Raw genomic sequence first — 15515 nt, 5'->3', positions numbered from 1 at the left:
TGAATAAGTTAATGAGGTATGGAAGGCATCAAAAGCATTTTCATTATAAATAACAAGTTTAGTTAGTGATTATTCCTAGATTAAGAAAAATGCAAAACATAGGATGTCAAAGTGGAAATCAGCCTAAAACAGGAAGGGATTTATTTTAGGATCTGCAAAGTGCTGGACACGCTACTCACCTAGTCACAGCTGCAGCCGTCACTGACTTGCTTTTAGCAGCTACGCTCTTTATGTTCATTTTAAAACAAAGAGAAGGAAAGCTCAGAAAGATTTGATAGCTTTGCCAAGGCCACGTGGCTCTATGATGGTCGCGCTTCGCCCTGTAGAATCCGTCACTCTGGAATCCCCTCACTTGCTTTTATTCACAAAGCGGGAACAAGTGGGTAGTGTCTTTCTTCCCTACCTAGCACGTTTCTGCTGTAATTCGCCTGCACTGGGTGGTTCTGCACTGTAGGATATTGGACAGTAGCAGCCATGTCATGTTCATTTGCAGCCCCAGCATCTGCAGAACCATCAGCCACATGGCACAGTACAGATTTACTAAATATTTTGGATAAATGCATTAAATCGAAGAGTGAAATTATACCATAAACTCATGAATAGTTGTGGTTATGTCATTCCCTCATCTTCTTTGTGGCTGAGAATTACATCAGTTATTTAATTTTCTGACGATCTTCTCCAAACCGGTAAACTTATGTTTTCCCTCTCTGTTTTCTCTTAGTGGAGAAAGAGGATCTGGAAAGTCTGAAGCCAGCAAGCAAATAGTGAGACACCTAACCTGTAGGTCTGGCTCCAGCAGGGCTCTATTTGATTCCAGATTTAAACATGTAAGTTTCTTGTTTGTGTTGGCAAACATGTGAATGACTATGTTGAGCCAAGAAAATGTCATTGACAAATAAAAGGAGACATCATAATGGATACATGGTGGCTAAAATTTTTGGAATTAAGAAAAAAAGGAGATTGAGTTCTGGTGCAAACTAATGTTGTTTGAGGTTTATTTTCTTTAATATGTTTAAAAATATTTTTAACATATTCTCTTTTTATATTCGCTCTAAATAGTTGGGTCTAAAACGTTATATAGATTGTTGTGGTTCACATAGGAATTGATACTTTGGTATGCTGGTACATTTGAGGGGTCTGGCCTGGGAGGCAATTATCCTGGGGGATTATTGAGAGCTGATACTGTTTCATTTTATCTAAAATAACTGACAACAGTAAACGTTAATGATGTTGAAGAGTAGGTAATAAACCCTCACCTCCTAAACTTATTTTCAATTATATTCAGAAACACAAGCCCCTGCTTGTCCATGTACTGATTCTCTTGTTTTTATGCAGTTCTAGCAAGTTTTAAATTTTTTTTTTTTTTTTTTTCCCCAGACTATAGCAAATCAGAAACTCCAGGGGAGCTAGAAGGCTCCAGCAATCATGCACGCTAACACACACAAGGAAGGGCACCTCACGGTAGGGAACAGACAAAATAACAATCAATAACCAATCAAAAAATAATCAGAACTCAACAGTCTGCTGCTCTAGGAGCCCTTACCTATAGGTCGAACCGTCCACGTTTCAGCATGTCTTTTGGAAATCACTCTAGAGGAATGGACGTTCGTGTCGACTGCCCTAAGTTTGATGTGAACGTTGTTTCAAAGGACACTCCAGCCCTGTTTATGCACATGGCCTCAGCCCCCGGCTCCTCATCCCACCTCTTCCTTAAAACGTAGACCCACCTGTCCAGCAGACCTCCAGGACATTCCATGGCACACTGCACAGATATGTCCAGATCTTGATGCATTATCTGCCTTCCTCACAATAACCAAGGCTGTTGTTTCCTCAAGTCCACAGGCAGAAACCTGGAATTCACTCCAACTCCAGCTTCTCTTTCTATCTCCAACACAGTCACAATGCCTCTCGGGCCTGGCGCTTTGGCCTGTCCTGTTTTCTTCAGGCCCCCAGTCTTCGCTTGTTGATACTGTCATCTTCTCTCATCAGAGTCCCTTTGAGACTCTTCTAAGTTGTTCTCTATTCCCCATCCTTGACTGTCTTCTGATGCACGTCCATATGGCCAGTCTCGGTTGACCAGCAGCTCTGGTCCCCGGGTCAGGTCACTCACCCCTGGGCACTGCTCTCACCTGCTCAGAGGGTGCAGGGAGAGGAGGGAACCACTTCTGTTCACAGTTACAGGATTGAACTTAGACAGTTGTTTCCTTAGAACCCATCTCTAACCAGCAGCCATGCGTTCGCTCAAACAATTAAAAGGAACCAGAGGAGAGTCGATTTGGGAGAATGACTGCAGACTGTACCACTGTATGTCCTTTGCTCAAATCCCTGGAGTGATCCTGTGTTCCCTGTAGATCGTCCAGTATATCCTCCTGGCCCCACATTCTTCCTGGCAATCTTATTTTCTTCTCTAGCCTTGTAGACACTTACCGTCCCTACTCTGTACTGAAGCCATCTCTGAATGTGTGCCTCAGCTGCCACATGCCAGCGGCCAGATTCCATGGGGACAGTGAGGGAAGGCACGAATAAAACATTTTACCTAGGAGACATGGAATTATCCCAAGTTTCCTGAATTAACTGACTCTAATTTTATCTCATAATGTAATATGGATGAATCATTTGTATGTAATCAGGACCTTGTACATTTTGGTGTGTGTTTGTGTATGTGTGTGTTACAGAATCAACATTGTCATTTAATTGTGTCTGTCTTACATGCTTTGCCTTTTTCTGGTTTGTTTTTTGTTTTTTCTGTTTGTTTTTTGGTGGCTGGCTGGTACAGGCATCAGACCCTGAACCTTGGTGTGGTCAGCACCACGCTCCAAACAGCAGAGCTCACTGGCCAGCAGCCCTGCTTTGCCATTATTAGATAGTGGCATTTCTCCCTCCTCCTCTTTTTATTTAACGCGCGCACACACACACACACACACACACGCACACACACACACACACACACACACACACATATTTTTGGCCAAGGGTAGGAAACACATATTTGTTTAAAAAATCTAATTATTATCTCTTCAGTTTGAGAAACCATTGACTGTATGTATCAAAAATTATGTTCACTTTCTCATACACATAAAAATAAGTTTTGCTAAATGTAAATCAACATGCTTATGTAACATGCAAGAAAATAGTGTACATGCGTGCTGTATCATTTCCTGACAAAAAATATTACATTCTACACATGACAGGCCCTGCTATACCAGTACAAAACTCTCTCCTGCACTTATTTCAAAGTGAGGTGTTGCACGTGAAATGATGTGCCTCCAGTGTCTCGATGGCACATGTCTCCCTATACGTGCATTTTCAGAAAGATACCTACACCTCATTCACAATTCTGTATTTAAAAGTGTCTGATTATACTGGAATGAAACAGTTGTTGTTATTTTAGCTCATTCTCTACAGCAATGCCATCTAAAAGTTTGAAAGCTAGAAATCTAGAAATACGTGGTGCAGTGAAGAAGGTGCCGTTTGTTTTTGTGTCACCTGCTCTTTTTATCTGGTACTGAAGGGCAGAGTTATTTCTATGATTGGGGGGTGGGGGTTGGCTTGGAATTATTCTGGAAATTTACAGTATTGTATTCCTCATTTAGAAACAAGAGGAACTTATGTTCAGGCAGTAGATTAGTATTATTTCTTTATATTTTCTACTTTAAAATGGTAAGTCCTTAAAAAATTAAATCTGCTATAATGGATCATTAAGCTTATCCCTGATTCTGGAGATTTTCCTCTTTATAAAAAATGTATAATGCATCAATTCTGTGAATTATAGACTAAAACAATAATTTATTAAAACAATCATTTAAGAGAGAACAGGCTGTATAATTTCTCAAATGCATTGTACATTGTGTGAATTGGCTTTGCATTCTAGTTTAAGTGAATACATTCTAATTTGCATTCCTTTAGATTAGATAGATATAACTCCTCTTCCATGTCAATTAGCCTCTCAGAATCAAAACTACAAGTAAATGCAAAATTAACGTAAAACTACTTCTAATTCACTTGTTTTATTTATCCCTCATGACAAGTAAAAGACGTCAAACATAAGTGATTTCTAGTCTCGTGAAAAAACATCACCCAGGTTTGAACATGGCTTAAACTCCATGCCAAATATGCTTTGTTTCCCTTTAAATTATCATCCTCATGAACATCGTTCAGTGCCCAATATGTTCATGAAAATTACTGATCACAGGTTTTGCAAAGCACCCTACTATGTGTACAGAAATTCTATACAAGCATTGGATAAACGTATGAATTGGCTGTAAATCTTTACGAGATTATAAGTATCCAGTGAAATTAAATGTATTCAAGATATGGGCCAGTACTTTTTGCATGGAAAAAAGAAAAATCCAATTAGGGAAATGAGTAGAAGAGAGCATCCTTTGTATACGGAACTATTTAGTACAAGGTTTGAAGTTCAGTACAAGATAAGATGAAAGGCATGTTCATTAGGTGACCCTAAAAGGAGAGGCAGGTTAGCCATGTTGGATCGTGCGATGGCACCGGCACGTTTGCAGAGTGCTGGCACGTGGGTGTGGGCACAGCACACACACATGGTACCTTCCTTTGGGAGAAGCTGATTGAGCCTTAAACAACAATTTTGCACTGAATTCTAGTACAGTATGAGAGGAATGAAGTCATTGGAGGTTATTTTGACCAGCAATTGCCAAAGAAAATATAGAAAACAAAAATGGCAGAAAAATAAAAGTAAAGACATACTGGGATGGTCTTTGGTACAGAATCATGCAGAGGCTGAGGAGTAGAGAAAGTCTTCCCTGTGGCTGACATCAATGTGCCATGGTCAGAATTAAAGGTTATAATCTCAGTGGAGAGAGGGGAGCAAAAGACCAAGAATAAGGGGTTTGGAGGAAGGTGACCCTGGGTCAGTATAATGCCAGCATGGTTCGCAGTATACTGTCCATGAAGGAGACCCAGGGAGGTGGGAGGAAAAGAAAGTTGTGGTTGATTTCTGGAAGGTGAAGAAGAGTCCAGCATTGAGGTCCAGAAATGACTTTTGGTAATTATAGGCAGGTTATACACTTCTTTTTAAGAGACACAAAGCTGAAACATTTCAAAATTGTAGTCTTGCATTTCAGTTGTCCCATCTTAAATGTCTACACGAGTGTACATTGTGCCTTTGCCCTGTGCTCCAAAGTGCACTTTTTCTGCTGCATAGACGGATGGAATTCTACACCCTAGTTATTGCTTCCCCGCCCCCCATGCAATTTAGAACAACTAAGATCAGTTAAAAAGGGATGTTTTGATTTTAATCCCTGTGTTTAAATTTCAAACGTTGGAAGCAGGGGATTTTCCATGACATAAGATTTATTGGAACCGAAAAGTCATGTTTTGGAAAGAAACTGCCTGGGACTTCTCATCCCTTCTGGCCCAAATGAATTTCAGCTTGAAGAAACATTCAATTCCATTCAAATCACTTCAATAAGCATCTACTGTGCAACAGCTTTCACAGCAGAGTAAGACGCTCAATTTTATTAAGGATTGAGGATTTTTATTGAGGATGCTGTAGGTTTTCTCTGAGAAAATGTAGTGGATTAACTACTGCCATAATAGTACATAATTTTTATTGACATAACTGTTGAAATCTATAAGGAAAAATACTATACAGTATAAATTTAAAAAATCATGCAATAAAATTTGAATCAGTAAATACTGAGGTTGTCTATAATTTCCTTCACTTATACTTTTATTTAAACTTTTATTACTGTACAACATTCTCATAATTTTCAAAGTCAAGGTGAGCAGTGGAATTGTACCAGTGCCACCTATTGGCCAAATGGCTAATTAAAGAGGAAAACCACTGGTAATATTTTAATTTTGAATTACAGAACAGTGCACAAAGAAAGAATGCCATGTGTGTTTACGGTTTGCTACGTGGCTTTATCTTTACACTGGCTTCATGCCTTCCATGTCTGTATTGTTATTGTGACAGTAGTAGTTGTCAGATGTGGTGACCGGGTGTGATTCTGCAGCCAGATTGCCTGGGGTCAAATCCCAGCTGCAATATTTGCAAACTCTGAGCTGTGGGGAAGTTATTTAATCTCTTAATTTCTTTCTTTCTACTTTTTTTTTGTAAAATGGAGACACTAGTTGTAAAGAATTGAAAGAAAACACACATGCATACACAAACATGCACACACACCTCACTTTAGAATGTTGCCTGACATACAGTAAGAACCATAGAAATGTAGTCTATTATTATTAACAAATGCAAAGTTAATCGTTATTGTTGAATGTTTGCTGTGTGCCATACAATAAGCTGAGCGCTTTACCTGACACTGACAACCACTGAAAGAGTTATTCCTGTGTTAAAATAAAGAAGGATGAGGTTTGGAGAATTTAAGGAACTTGCTCAGTATCATTTAGTTTGTCATTAGCTAAACTGAGGTGTGGAGATAGCTACTTCTCATTCATTTAACCATTACCCTATACTTCCCGTATGGGGCACATGTCATTAATTACCTATAATGTCTTGTTCTCTAGAATAATAAGAACATTACCTTTATTATCAGATACAACACCAAAGTAACTAGAAACCAAAATGTTTTTAAAAATTCATCCTAACCACTTTTATGACTTTTTAAACAATTGTTTAATGTAATAATATAAATGTTTCAAATGTGATATAATTACACTGTTAATTTCACTACATACATATCACTATATATTTAATATTAGATTATTGGAAAGGATACAAAAATAAGAGCTTTGTAAGTTCTATTTCAAATTATTTTTTAGAGAACATTTCTGTCATCACTGTTATGAATTTACTTATCATCTTTAAAATTGTTATTATATAAAGACCTAAGTGATTGAGTTTTTATAAAGGTTTGATATGTGTTTATCTTAAAAGCCAATCTTCAAAAAAAGGTGGTTTAACATACTTCACTATTATGGCAGCTTTTAGAACTTTTGATTGTGCTTAGCATCAAAGTGTTGTCTTATCTTTCACAATATAACATACTTCTGGGAGAATTAAATGCCTTAGTATAGCAGATGTCAGGAAATTTAAAAGTAGGATGAAAGCATTTTTTAAAAATTCAGAATAAAGTTCCCCCAAAATACTGTTACCAAAAATAACAGGGAACAGGAAAACAACCCAGTGTGTCAATAAGGTGTTATTTTGCACCCTCTTGTGGCTGATGCAAAAACTGCATTTAACCTATGTGTGTTTTGTTTGTGTGCGTATACCTGTACAATTTTGTACAGAATTGATTACCAGCGTTTTGTACAATATATGATTATCAAATCAGGATAGTTGGCATATTCTTCATTGCAGTACCTACTCATTCTTTATGTCCATTAACCAATTTCTCCCTAACCCCCCTCCCTTTTCTTCCCTCTCATAATCACAGTTCTGAGACAGAAAAACACCTTTGAACCTTCCAGATTTTCATACTTTTGGGAGAATCGCCTGGTCACCATAATTATCACAGGCACAATCAATTGATGGAGAACAAATAACTTCTATATACTATGGTCAATGTTTAAGAAAACATGTCAAGAAAGAATTTCTGATCCCAGGGTTGATCTTAGAGTTTTGTTAATGGCATTTCAAAGCCACAAGCTTGTTATCTCTGAGACAAAGCATATTGCAATGAGAATCACTGGATAAAGCAGCTTCCACTAGAAGTGTTAGTTCTGTTTCTGTGGGAGAGAATGGCTGGTGTGGGGCAAAAATACAGTAGAGGGAAAATAGTATGTGTGGAAAGTAAAGCATTCAAAAGAATGCTGTATGCCAATGTTTAAGTGAATTTATTTTTTAAAAGAAATTCTGACTACTGCTTCTATTAATTCTAATCACTCTTCTCCAAAACAGCAAAAGTTCTTCTATTGTTCTGTTCAAGTTTAAAATCTCAAATAACATTTAGGTTCGTGTGTGTGAAGAGAATGTTTTTCCTTCACTTACATACAGTGTGAGTGTACTGCCAAGAAGTAATCTGTGTACCGTGATTTTATTAACAGTGTCTACAATAGGAGACATAGGATACTAGCAGTTTCCATTTGAGGAAAGAGTAACCTTAAAAATTCTTTGTGGCATTATATGGACAGTGTAAACTTTTAGATAATAAAATATTCCCTATATCTATGCTATCTGTCCCCAATTTTATTTTTTAAATGAGTTCAATAATATTTTCTCTTGTACTACAGGTCATGTGCATTTTAGAAGCCTTTGGACATGCCAAGACAACTCTTAATGATCTGTCCAGTTGCTTCATAAAGTATTTTGAACTACATTTCTGTGAGAGGAAAAAACATGTAACTGGAGGTAAGCGCACAATTAGCAAACGGCAATTCCCTGTGCCACCGGAGGGGGGCAGAGCTCTCTGGCAGGGACATATCTTCACTTTGGATCTCATTTCAAATAGACACAAAGTGGGGAGAAGCCAGATATAAACCAGCACAGGGAAGAAAACATTTGCTCTTCACCGTGGACGTTTTTATAGGCTTCTTACACTATTCTGGAAAGTGTTCACTATGTTAGAACAAACATATGTGTACCTGGGATGTCAGCTACGAGTTCTAAAATTATTGTGAATTGAAAAATATTCCTAAATGCAAGATGAACCTTTTCAAGATGATTATTGTATAAACTGTATAATGTGGAACCAAACTCAAACCAAAAGTAGCTGAAATGAATCATCCTTGCTGAACATAGGCGATAACTCAAATACTGAAATTAAATAAATCATGGCCTCAGTATATCATTTGTTCACATAACATAAATTGAAGTCTAGGTTAAATAAACCTGAATTCATATTTTTAAAATGATTGAATTAAAACAAATCCAAACATCAAAATAATCACCAAACTAAACCCAAACGGAAACTGTTTCTTATTTAAGTGTTTAAGATGTATTTTATCAAACCTCCTTATTTAAAATTCAACTAATTTAGAGTACACCTAGGATTGTACACCTGTCCAATCAAAACACATTACCCACGTAAGTGAATGATGTAAATACAATGGTAGGTGGAATGCCTCATCTACTCGAAGGGATCGACTGTTTTAAAAACTTTAGCAATGGTTGTCAGCAAATGGCTGTCAACAAACACGGGCTAATTATAAATGATTTCTGAAAGGGCTCAATTTTATTTGGCTTTTTCAAGATACCTTATCTTCCCTTCAGGAAAGTTACTTTTGACTATAGTCTAGAAACAAAAAAGTATTGTATTTCATAGCAAAAAAGTATTGTGTTTCATAGCAAGATGTCCAGATCAAATTGCTGCCAAATGAAATTCAAAAAAGTAAAATGCATAAAAAGAGTAAGAAAAGGTCATTGTAGATGTTGAGGTTATAGGCTTAAATTTGCATAGGAAAAATGTTTGGTGTTTTTTTCTGTTTTGTTTTGTTTTGTATTTTTAGTGCAATGGCTTAGAGTTCTGAAGGCTTACTTACCCTTCCATGGAGATCTCATAAGGGAAATGTCTTGAGCCTCAAACTGGTTTTCATGTCTTGATCTTATACCACCCCAGTGCGAATGCTCCTCCCAGGGAAAGGCCAGTCCTATGTCTTTAATTATAAGCACAGTTTTCTCTCTGGGCTTTCACTGACTGGTGGGTTGTAGCCATCGTAGCTAAGTAGGTAAGAAGGTCCCTCAGGGTAGGCAGCTAAACAGTAAAAAAAAAAAAGCCGTGGGTTTCAGTCCCTTGCCATTCAAATGTGTGGCCCAGGAACAAACACTGTTGTCATAATTGGGGAGTTTGTTAGAAATGCAGAATCTCAGGCTCCACTCCAGACCTGCCCATTGAAGCTGTGTTTTAACAACATTCCCAGGTGATTCATGTGGACACTGAAGTTCAAGAGCGCTGTACTAGCCCAACCCCCAGTAGCAGGCCACTCTGTTTAAGCACAATTGCTACAGAGGAAAAACAGGTTATGGGGGGGGGGTCATTAGCATAACTTATTTCTCAATTCAACATTCCCTTTACTAAGGGGAGGTGGGACAACTGTCTTCTACAGGTGTCATCCATTACTAACTTTGTTTTCTTTTCCTTTTTTTCTGGATAGACTTTAATGTGTCCTCTTCTTCAGGAATGTTAATTTAGAAAATAATTATATACACATATTAAAAAGAACGGAAAGCTCTGCAGTAAACACTTATCAAGCCTTCTGTTAATCAGTAATCTCTATTAACACACAGTCCCACACATCTTCAGCACAATCAAATCCACAAATACCTCTCAGGCAGCTTGTGCAGACAGCCTACTGCGACAGAATGGTCATGCATATTCATAGCGATGAACCTGGAGCAGTTTAGGGTCCTGAAATGCCCTCTGAATCATTAAAGAACTGTGAGCATAAATTCAGTGTAATCTCAGCATTGTGTACAATTTATTCTTCTCTTATGAAAATGGCAATCCAGGCATCGATTAAGACATTCTCTACATTTCTCCACTTTTAATAATACTTTTCTGCTCATTCTGTTCTAATTAACACCCTTAATTCAGTTCCTCTCGCCTATGTGCATTGGTTTGATAGCTTCCTGCTGTGTTCTTTTAAAAATCTGCCCAGATGATTTGGTGATTGTTTTTAAAAATTAAGAGTAATGCAACTGCTAAAAAAAAAAAGCCAATTAATGCTATTTGAGACTGCATTAATAGACGTGTAATGCCTAGAATGTAAGTAGTAGGACCCATCGCACCCTGAAGGGGTCAGATGGGGAGATCCGTGTTTAGTTTTCCGTATTTAAGAAGAGAAATAAAAGACATGTTCAGAGAATGTTTATCAGGAGAGTGGAAGTTCAAGGGCCCTGTTTTTGTAGTAAGTGTTGACAAAACTGAAAATGTTTGCAGTGAATAAGAAAAGACTCAAGGGAAACGTGCTGAGTTTCCTCAAATATTCTCTCCTGTATGGAAAGGGTCTTGGGTCAAGGACTTACCGTGCATATTGCACAGAGCTGGTGGATGTCTCAGGGAAGGAATGTCTTCGCTTAATCACCCGACCACTCCATCGTGCGTCTGTGTGTCGGCCACGTGCCTTCTCCCCTAAGGGTGGATATGTGCAAGCAAGGCGAGCAGCAGACACCAGAGGGCTAAAAATGGCCCTTCTTTAGGCCAGACACTTGGACTAGATTATTTTAAAAATGCTGCCCAGTGTGTAACAATCCCTAAGTCCAAATATGACTCGGTGAACTGTTGATTTGATGTTGCAGTGTCTCCTGGAGTGACTTGGTAGGCATCTTCTGATGTCTGTTAGCATAGAATAAACGGAGTAGATATGCTAGTGTGTGAGAGTGTGTTAGAGTCCAAGAGCTGCTATGACAATTTCGCACAGACTTGGTAGCTTCAAGCAATAGAAGTGTCCTGTCACACACTTCTAGAGGCTAGAAGTCTGCAGTGCCGTGCTGGCTTGATGTCGCTGGAGGAGCATCTGTCCTTGCCTGTTCCCAGCTTCTGGTGCTGGACCCTTGGTCCTCCTTGGCTGGTAGATGCAGATCCACTCTCTGCCTCTACTGACACGTGACCTAATCCCTGTACCTCATTCCTCTTCTTGAAAGGACACCATTCCTACTGAATGAGGACTCTCCCTCGTCCACTATGTCTTTGTCTTAACTTGAGTACCCCCGGATTGACCTCAAATAAGGTCACATGTGCAGGTGTTGAAGGCAAAGACTTGAACGTATCTTTCTGTGGGACACCATTCAACCTACAGCAGAGAGAAGAAGTGACTCATTGTGTCAACTTTTACTTTTCAAAATTATTTTCCATTTAAGAATGAATACCATCACTACTAAAAAAAATAGACGCTGAACACTTTAAGGAGCTGTAAGTAAATGTGATACTTTGGAATCATTTTATCTATTTTCCAAGACATTTTTTTGAAAGAATTAAAAACACATTAATTTAAACTACTTAACATAATTTTTTAAAGAGAGCTGAGTTGTTCAAATCAGTCCCCTGTAAAAGCCTTCTGAATTTTTAATGTTGACTAAAATAGTTAATCAAATTGGAGTAAGGCTATGATATTTTAAACCAGGTCAAACAAATGTAGATTACACGTTGATTTTATACTATATGGTAGACTATTTCCTTAAGTTATCAACATTTATAAAGTAGTTGCTACCTTTTATTAGACAGGGAGTGTTATCATACTAATTTTAAGTTTGATAGATACTATATGCTTCCTTTATTGTTACTATTAATTATACTTTTATAATTTAATGCTAATTCTTTCATCAGGAATGCAACGACAAATTATAACATAGGAAATACCAGGCTCAGATTTATAAAACACCAGCTACAGAAAAATAAGGATCGTTTCTTATTTTGGAAAAAATTTAATTAATAAAAAAAAATTCTAGTTGGGTTTCTGGCCTAGTAATTTTTCCCATCTGATTATTTATTTAACAAGGTTGTCATTGTAGGCTCCCTGGTGTATGTATCACCATCTTTCTGTACTGAGTGACTTATAAAACGTCTTACTATCTCCCAAAGATAATTTTATAAGAGGTTAAAGTACACATATAAGGAAAAATTCACCAATGGTTTAATTTTAGTCTTAGAGTACTATTTACTTGAGGCTTGAGGTAATTTGCTAGTCTGAATCCCTATAGAGGTTTACATGGTGTGACATTAAAGTCCGCCTATGTAGTTAATGGCCGAGAGAATAACAAATACCATGTTCCAGCTCTTTCTCTTACGATTGAGAGCATTCCTTCTCTTTTAAGGGAGTGAAAATATAAAGTTGTCATTCACCTTGGCATATATGCACTTTCTTATAGTATACAAAAGTGTTTTACAGAACAAAATTGTCTTACAGGTAAAGTATTCCTTCATTTTTATCATCAACTAATCAGTTTATTGTTTATAAATCCTCAAAAATATGTGATAATGGCAGTCTTCATCGGCTCTTTATTATTTTAATTTGCTCTCAAGCCACCTGCTTCTTGGGGACTACACATTAAGTTACAAAGCAGTCTTCATGCAAGGCAGCTCGGGTAGTGGACAAAGGACTTAAGATCGAATTTCGGCTTGGCCATTGGGTTGCAAAGCCCAGTGAATGTCATGTACCCTCTTTTCCCAACTGTAAAATTAGGGGACCAGACTCCATGCTCGCCTACGTTCCTCTCAGCTGTGTGTCATTAATTGGAAGTCACTTTTGAAGTTGGCCGTTCTCGGTCTTACAGCAGGACTGGTGGTTTAACGTAGCTGCCTCCGGAAAGGGTGACGACAGTGCCGAGAAGGTGATTATGAACGAGGCCGGGTGTGTCTTCACGAGCCTCTGCACTGGCTGGGGCTTGTGAGTGGAGCACGCTGCTGGGCGGCTGCACATGCAACACAGACACATTCCTTTCATCCAAAGTAAATCTCCGCTATTAAGTAGAAAATTTTTCAGACTGTGAAGTGCTCTCCTTTTCTGAGAAGTTTATTATTGAAGAGAATATGCTATTCGTCAAAAACTGGGTGAAATGCATTTAGAAGGTCACTACACTCAGGAAACACAGTGTTTTATCACTGCCCTGTATAACCAGCTTGGGGGAAGTGGTGCTGTCTTTCCTTTTTTTTTTTTTTTTTTTTTTTTGTTGTTGTTGTTGTTGTTGTTGTTTTTCCTTTTCTTGCACTTTCCTATAAAGCTGACTTGTTAGGGACTGGTAGAAATTGAGAGTTCATCAGGTCTTGCTTCTAATTCATCTGGTCTTGCACCCAGAACGTGTAGCGTGCCAAATTCATCCACACCCACCATACATTTAGCCAGGTCAAAAGGCAGATGTCGGCAGGGTTCTAGGTGCCGGGCTCCTATGGGGTGGGTGAGAGCGCAGCCGCCAGAGCCGCCGATGCCTGCGGCTGGCCCAGCTGCTTTCCTTTTCGGCTCTCTGGCCTGGGGCCATCGCCTGCCTTTCCGTGCCTCATCACCCTTTATGTCCAGTGAGAATAATCATCACCCCGTTCCCTTGGGGTTTCCTCAAGTATTGAATGTGTTAACAGTACTCTTTAAATCGCTCACATTTTTCTTTTTCTTTCACTTTTATTTCAACACTTAAATTCTCCCTATTCTAGAAATATGCTGGAGGAACTACCGAGGGAGGGGGAGCCAGAGTCTCCATGTGGGATGTGAAGAGTATTTGGCTCTTGACCTTTTCTGTGCCTAGACACACCCAAGTCTACCTAAGTTGAAATTGAAATTTACTAACGGCAGGTGATGTCTTCCAATCAATATTCCAGTGCTTTGTTATCAACTTAGGAAACAAACCTTAGAGTTAGCACAAATGAGATGAAAAATATATTAGGGCTTTTGCCTTGTGTTTCTTTCAAATCCTGATTTTTAAATAAAGAAGCCAGAGATATAATAAGAGATGAATAGTCACCTTCATTATTATCTCCAACAACTATCTTTAGTATTACATATTTAATCAGATTTTCTTCTGAAAGTTTCAAAGTGGTTTAATTGATCTTATCTCATGTGAAGGGTGAAGTCTTCTATTGCAAACACCCTGACTTTGGAAATAAGCCAGTCAGGTTTAAATGTGAAAAGGTTTGAAGCAGAATTTAAATGAGGTGATGTCTGAAAGGCACCTGGCACAGGGTCTGGTATAGAGCAGGTGCTTGGAATGGTAGCTCCTTCCTCTTGGAGTCCAGAGGAAGCCTGGGACATCTGTGTCCTTTCATCCCCATATTACTTACAGATGGGGAATGAGGTGAAGACGGGTGGGGAGACAGGCAGCGTCAGATTCAGGGGTGGAACCCAACATTCGACTCCCAGGTGAGGATGTCTTCATTCCAGTGCAGAACCCCTAGTGTTAATGTCATAAACAATGAATTAAAAAAAGGCATGGGTGTGAAAGAGAAAATACGTGGCAGTATCAATTAATGAATAGTAGGCTTGGGGTGATTGCTGACTGAATGCACGATGGGACTTTCTGGGAAGGGTCCTCACTGGTCATGTGTTTATAACTAGATGGGTGGGCAGGAGGAGAGTGGGTGTTGGAAGCTTCTGGAAGTCAGTGGGAAGAACAAAGGCAGGAATTTTTCATTCTTGATGGTGAGGGTAGTTTATTTCCTCCACTTTCTTTCATAATGAACAAAAATCTGTGTAGCTCTATTCTTGATGGTGAGGGTAGTTTATTTCCTCCACTTTCTTTCATAATGAACAAAAATCTGTGTAGCTCTATAAAGTATTTTATTGCATATTATGCCATATATAATCTGCAAACATGTATGCGGTTTTGGTACCAAATTTTTTGAGAAAAATGTATTCATATGTAGATATCTGGAAACATTTTGAGAAACATGAAACACATATTCACATGTAGACACTTGTAGATTACAAGTGAATTTCTAGTCAAGAATATTTCTGATATAAAAAGTTTTTAAGACATGGAAGTCTGGAGAAATCAATTAGTAGAAAGTCCCTGTACATGGACACCGAGCTGAATGAGTCCTGAAATTTCTATAACTTAGAAACCCATCATTTTTCTTACTTTTCAAACATAACAAAACGGTCTGCATTTTCTCCATTGAGAAAAGAGCTAAAGTCTCATGGCAATTTGAATTTTT

General features: G+C 38.3%; 1 protein-coding gene across 1 annotated transcript in view; it reads left to right on the top strand.

Annotated features, from left to right (window-relative positions):
• The window catches only part of MYO16 (myosin XVI), a 491528-nt gene that overhangs the window by 214206 nt on the left and 261807 nt on the right, over positions 1–15515 (top strand). The window contains exons 13-14 of the mRNA XM_063102217.1: positions 722–827; positions 8170–8287. Coding sequence (XP_062958287.1) covers positions 722–827; positions 8170–8287 — 224 coding nt within the window. The remainder of the gene's footprint in view (positions 1–721; positions 828–8169; positions 8288–15515) is intronic.

The sequence above is a fragment of the Cynocephalus volans genome, chromosome 7, assembly GCF_027409185.1.
Source record: "Cynocephalus volans isolate mCynVol1 chromosome 7, mCynVol1.pri, whole genome shotgun sequence".
Taxonomy (NCBI): Eukaryota; Metazoa; Chordata; class Mammalia; order Dermoptera; family Cynocephalidae; genus Cynocephalus; species Cynocephalus volans.
The sequence above is the reverse complement of the archived record's forward strand: the minus strand, read 5'-3'. Positions and strand labels throughout refer to the sequence as shown.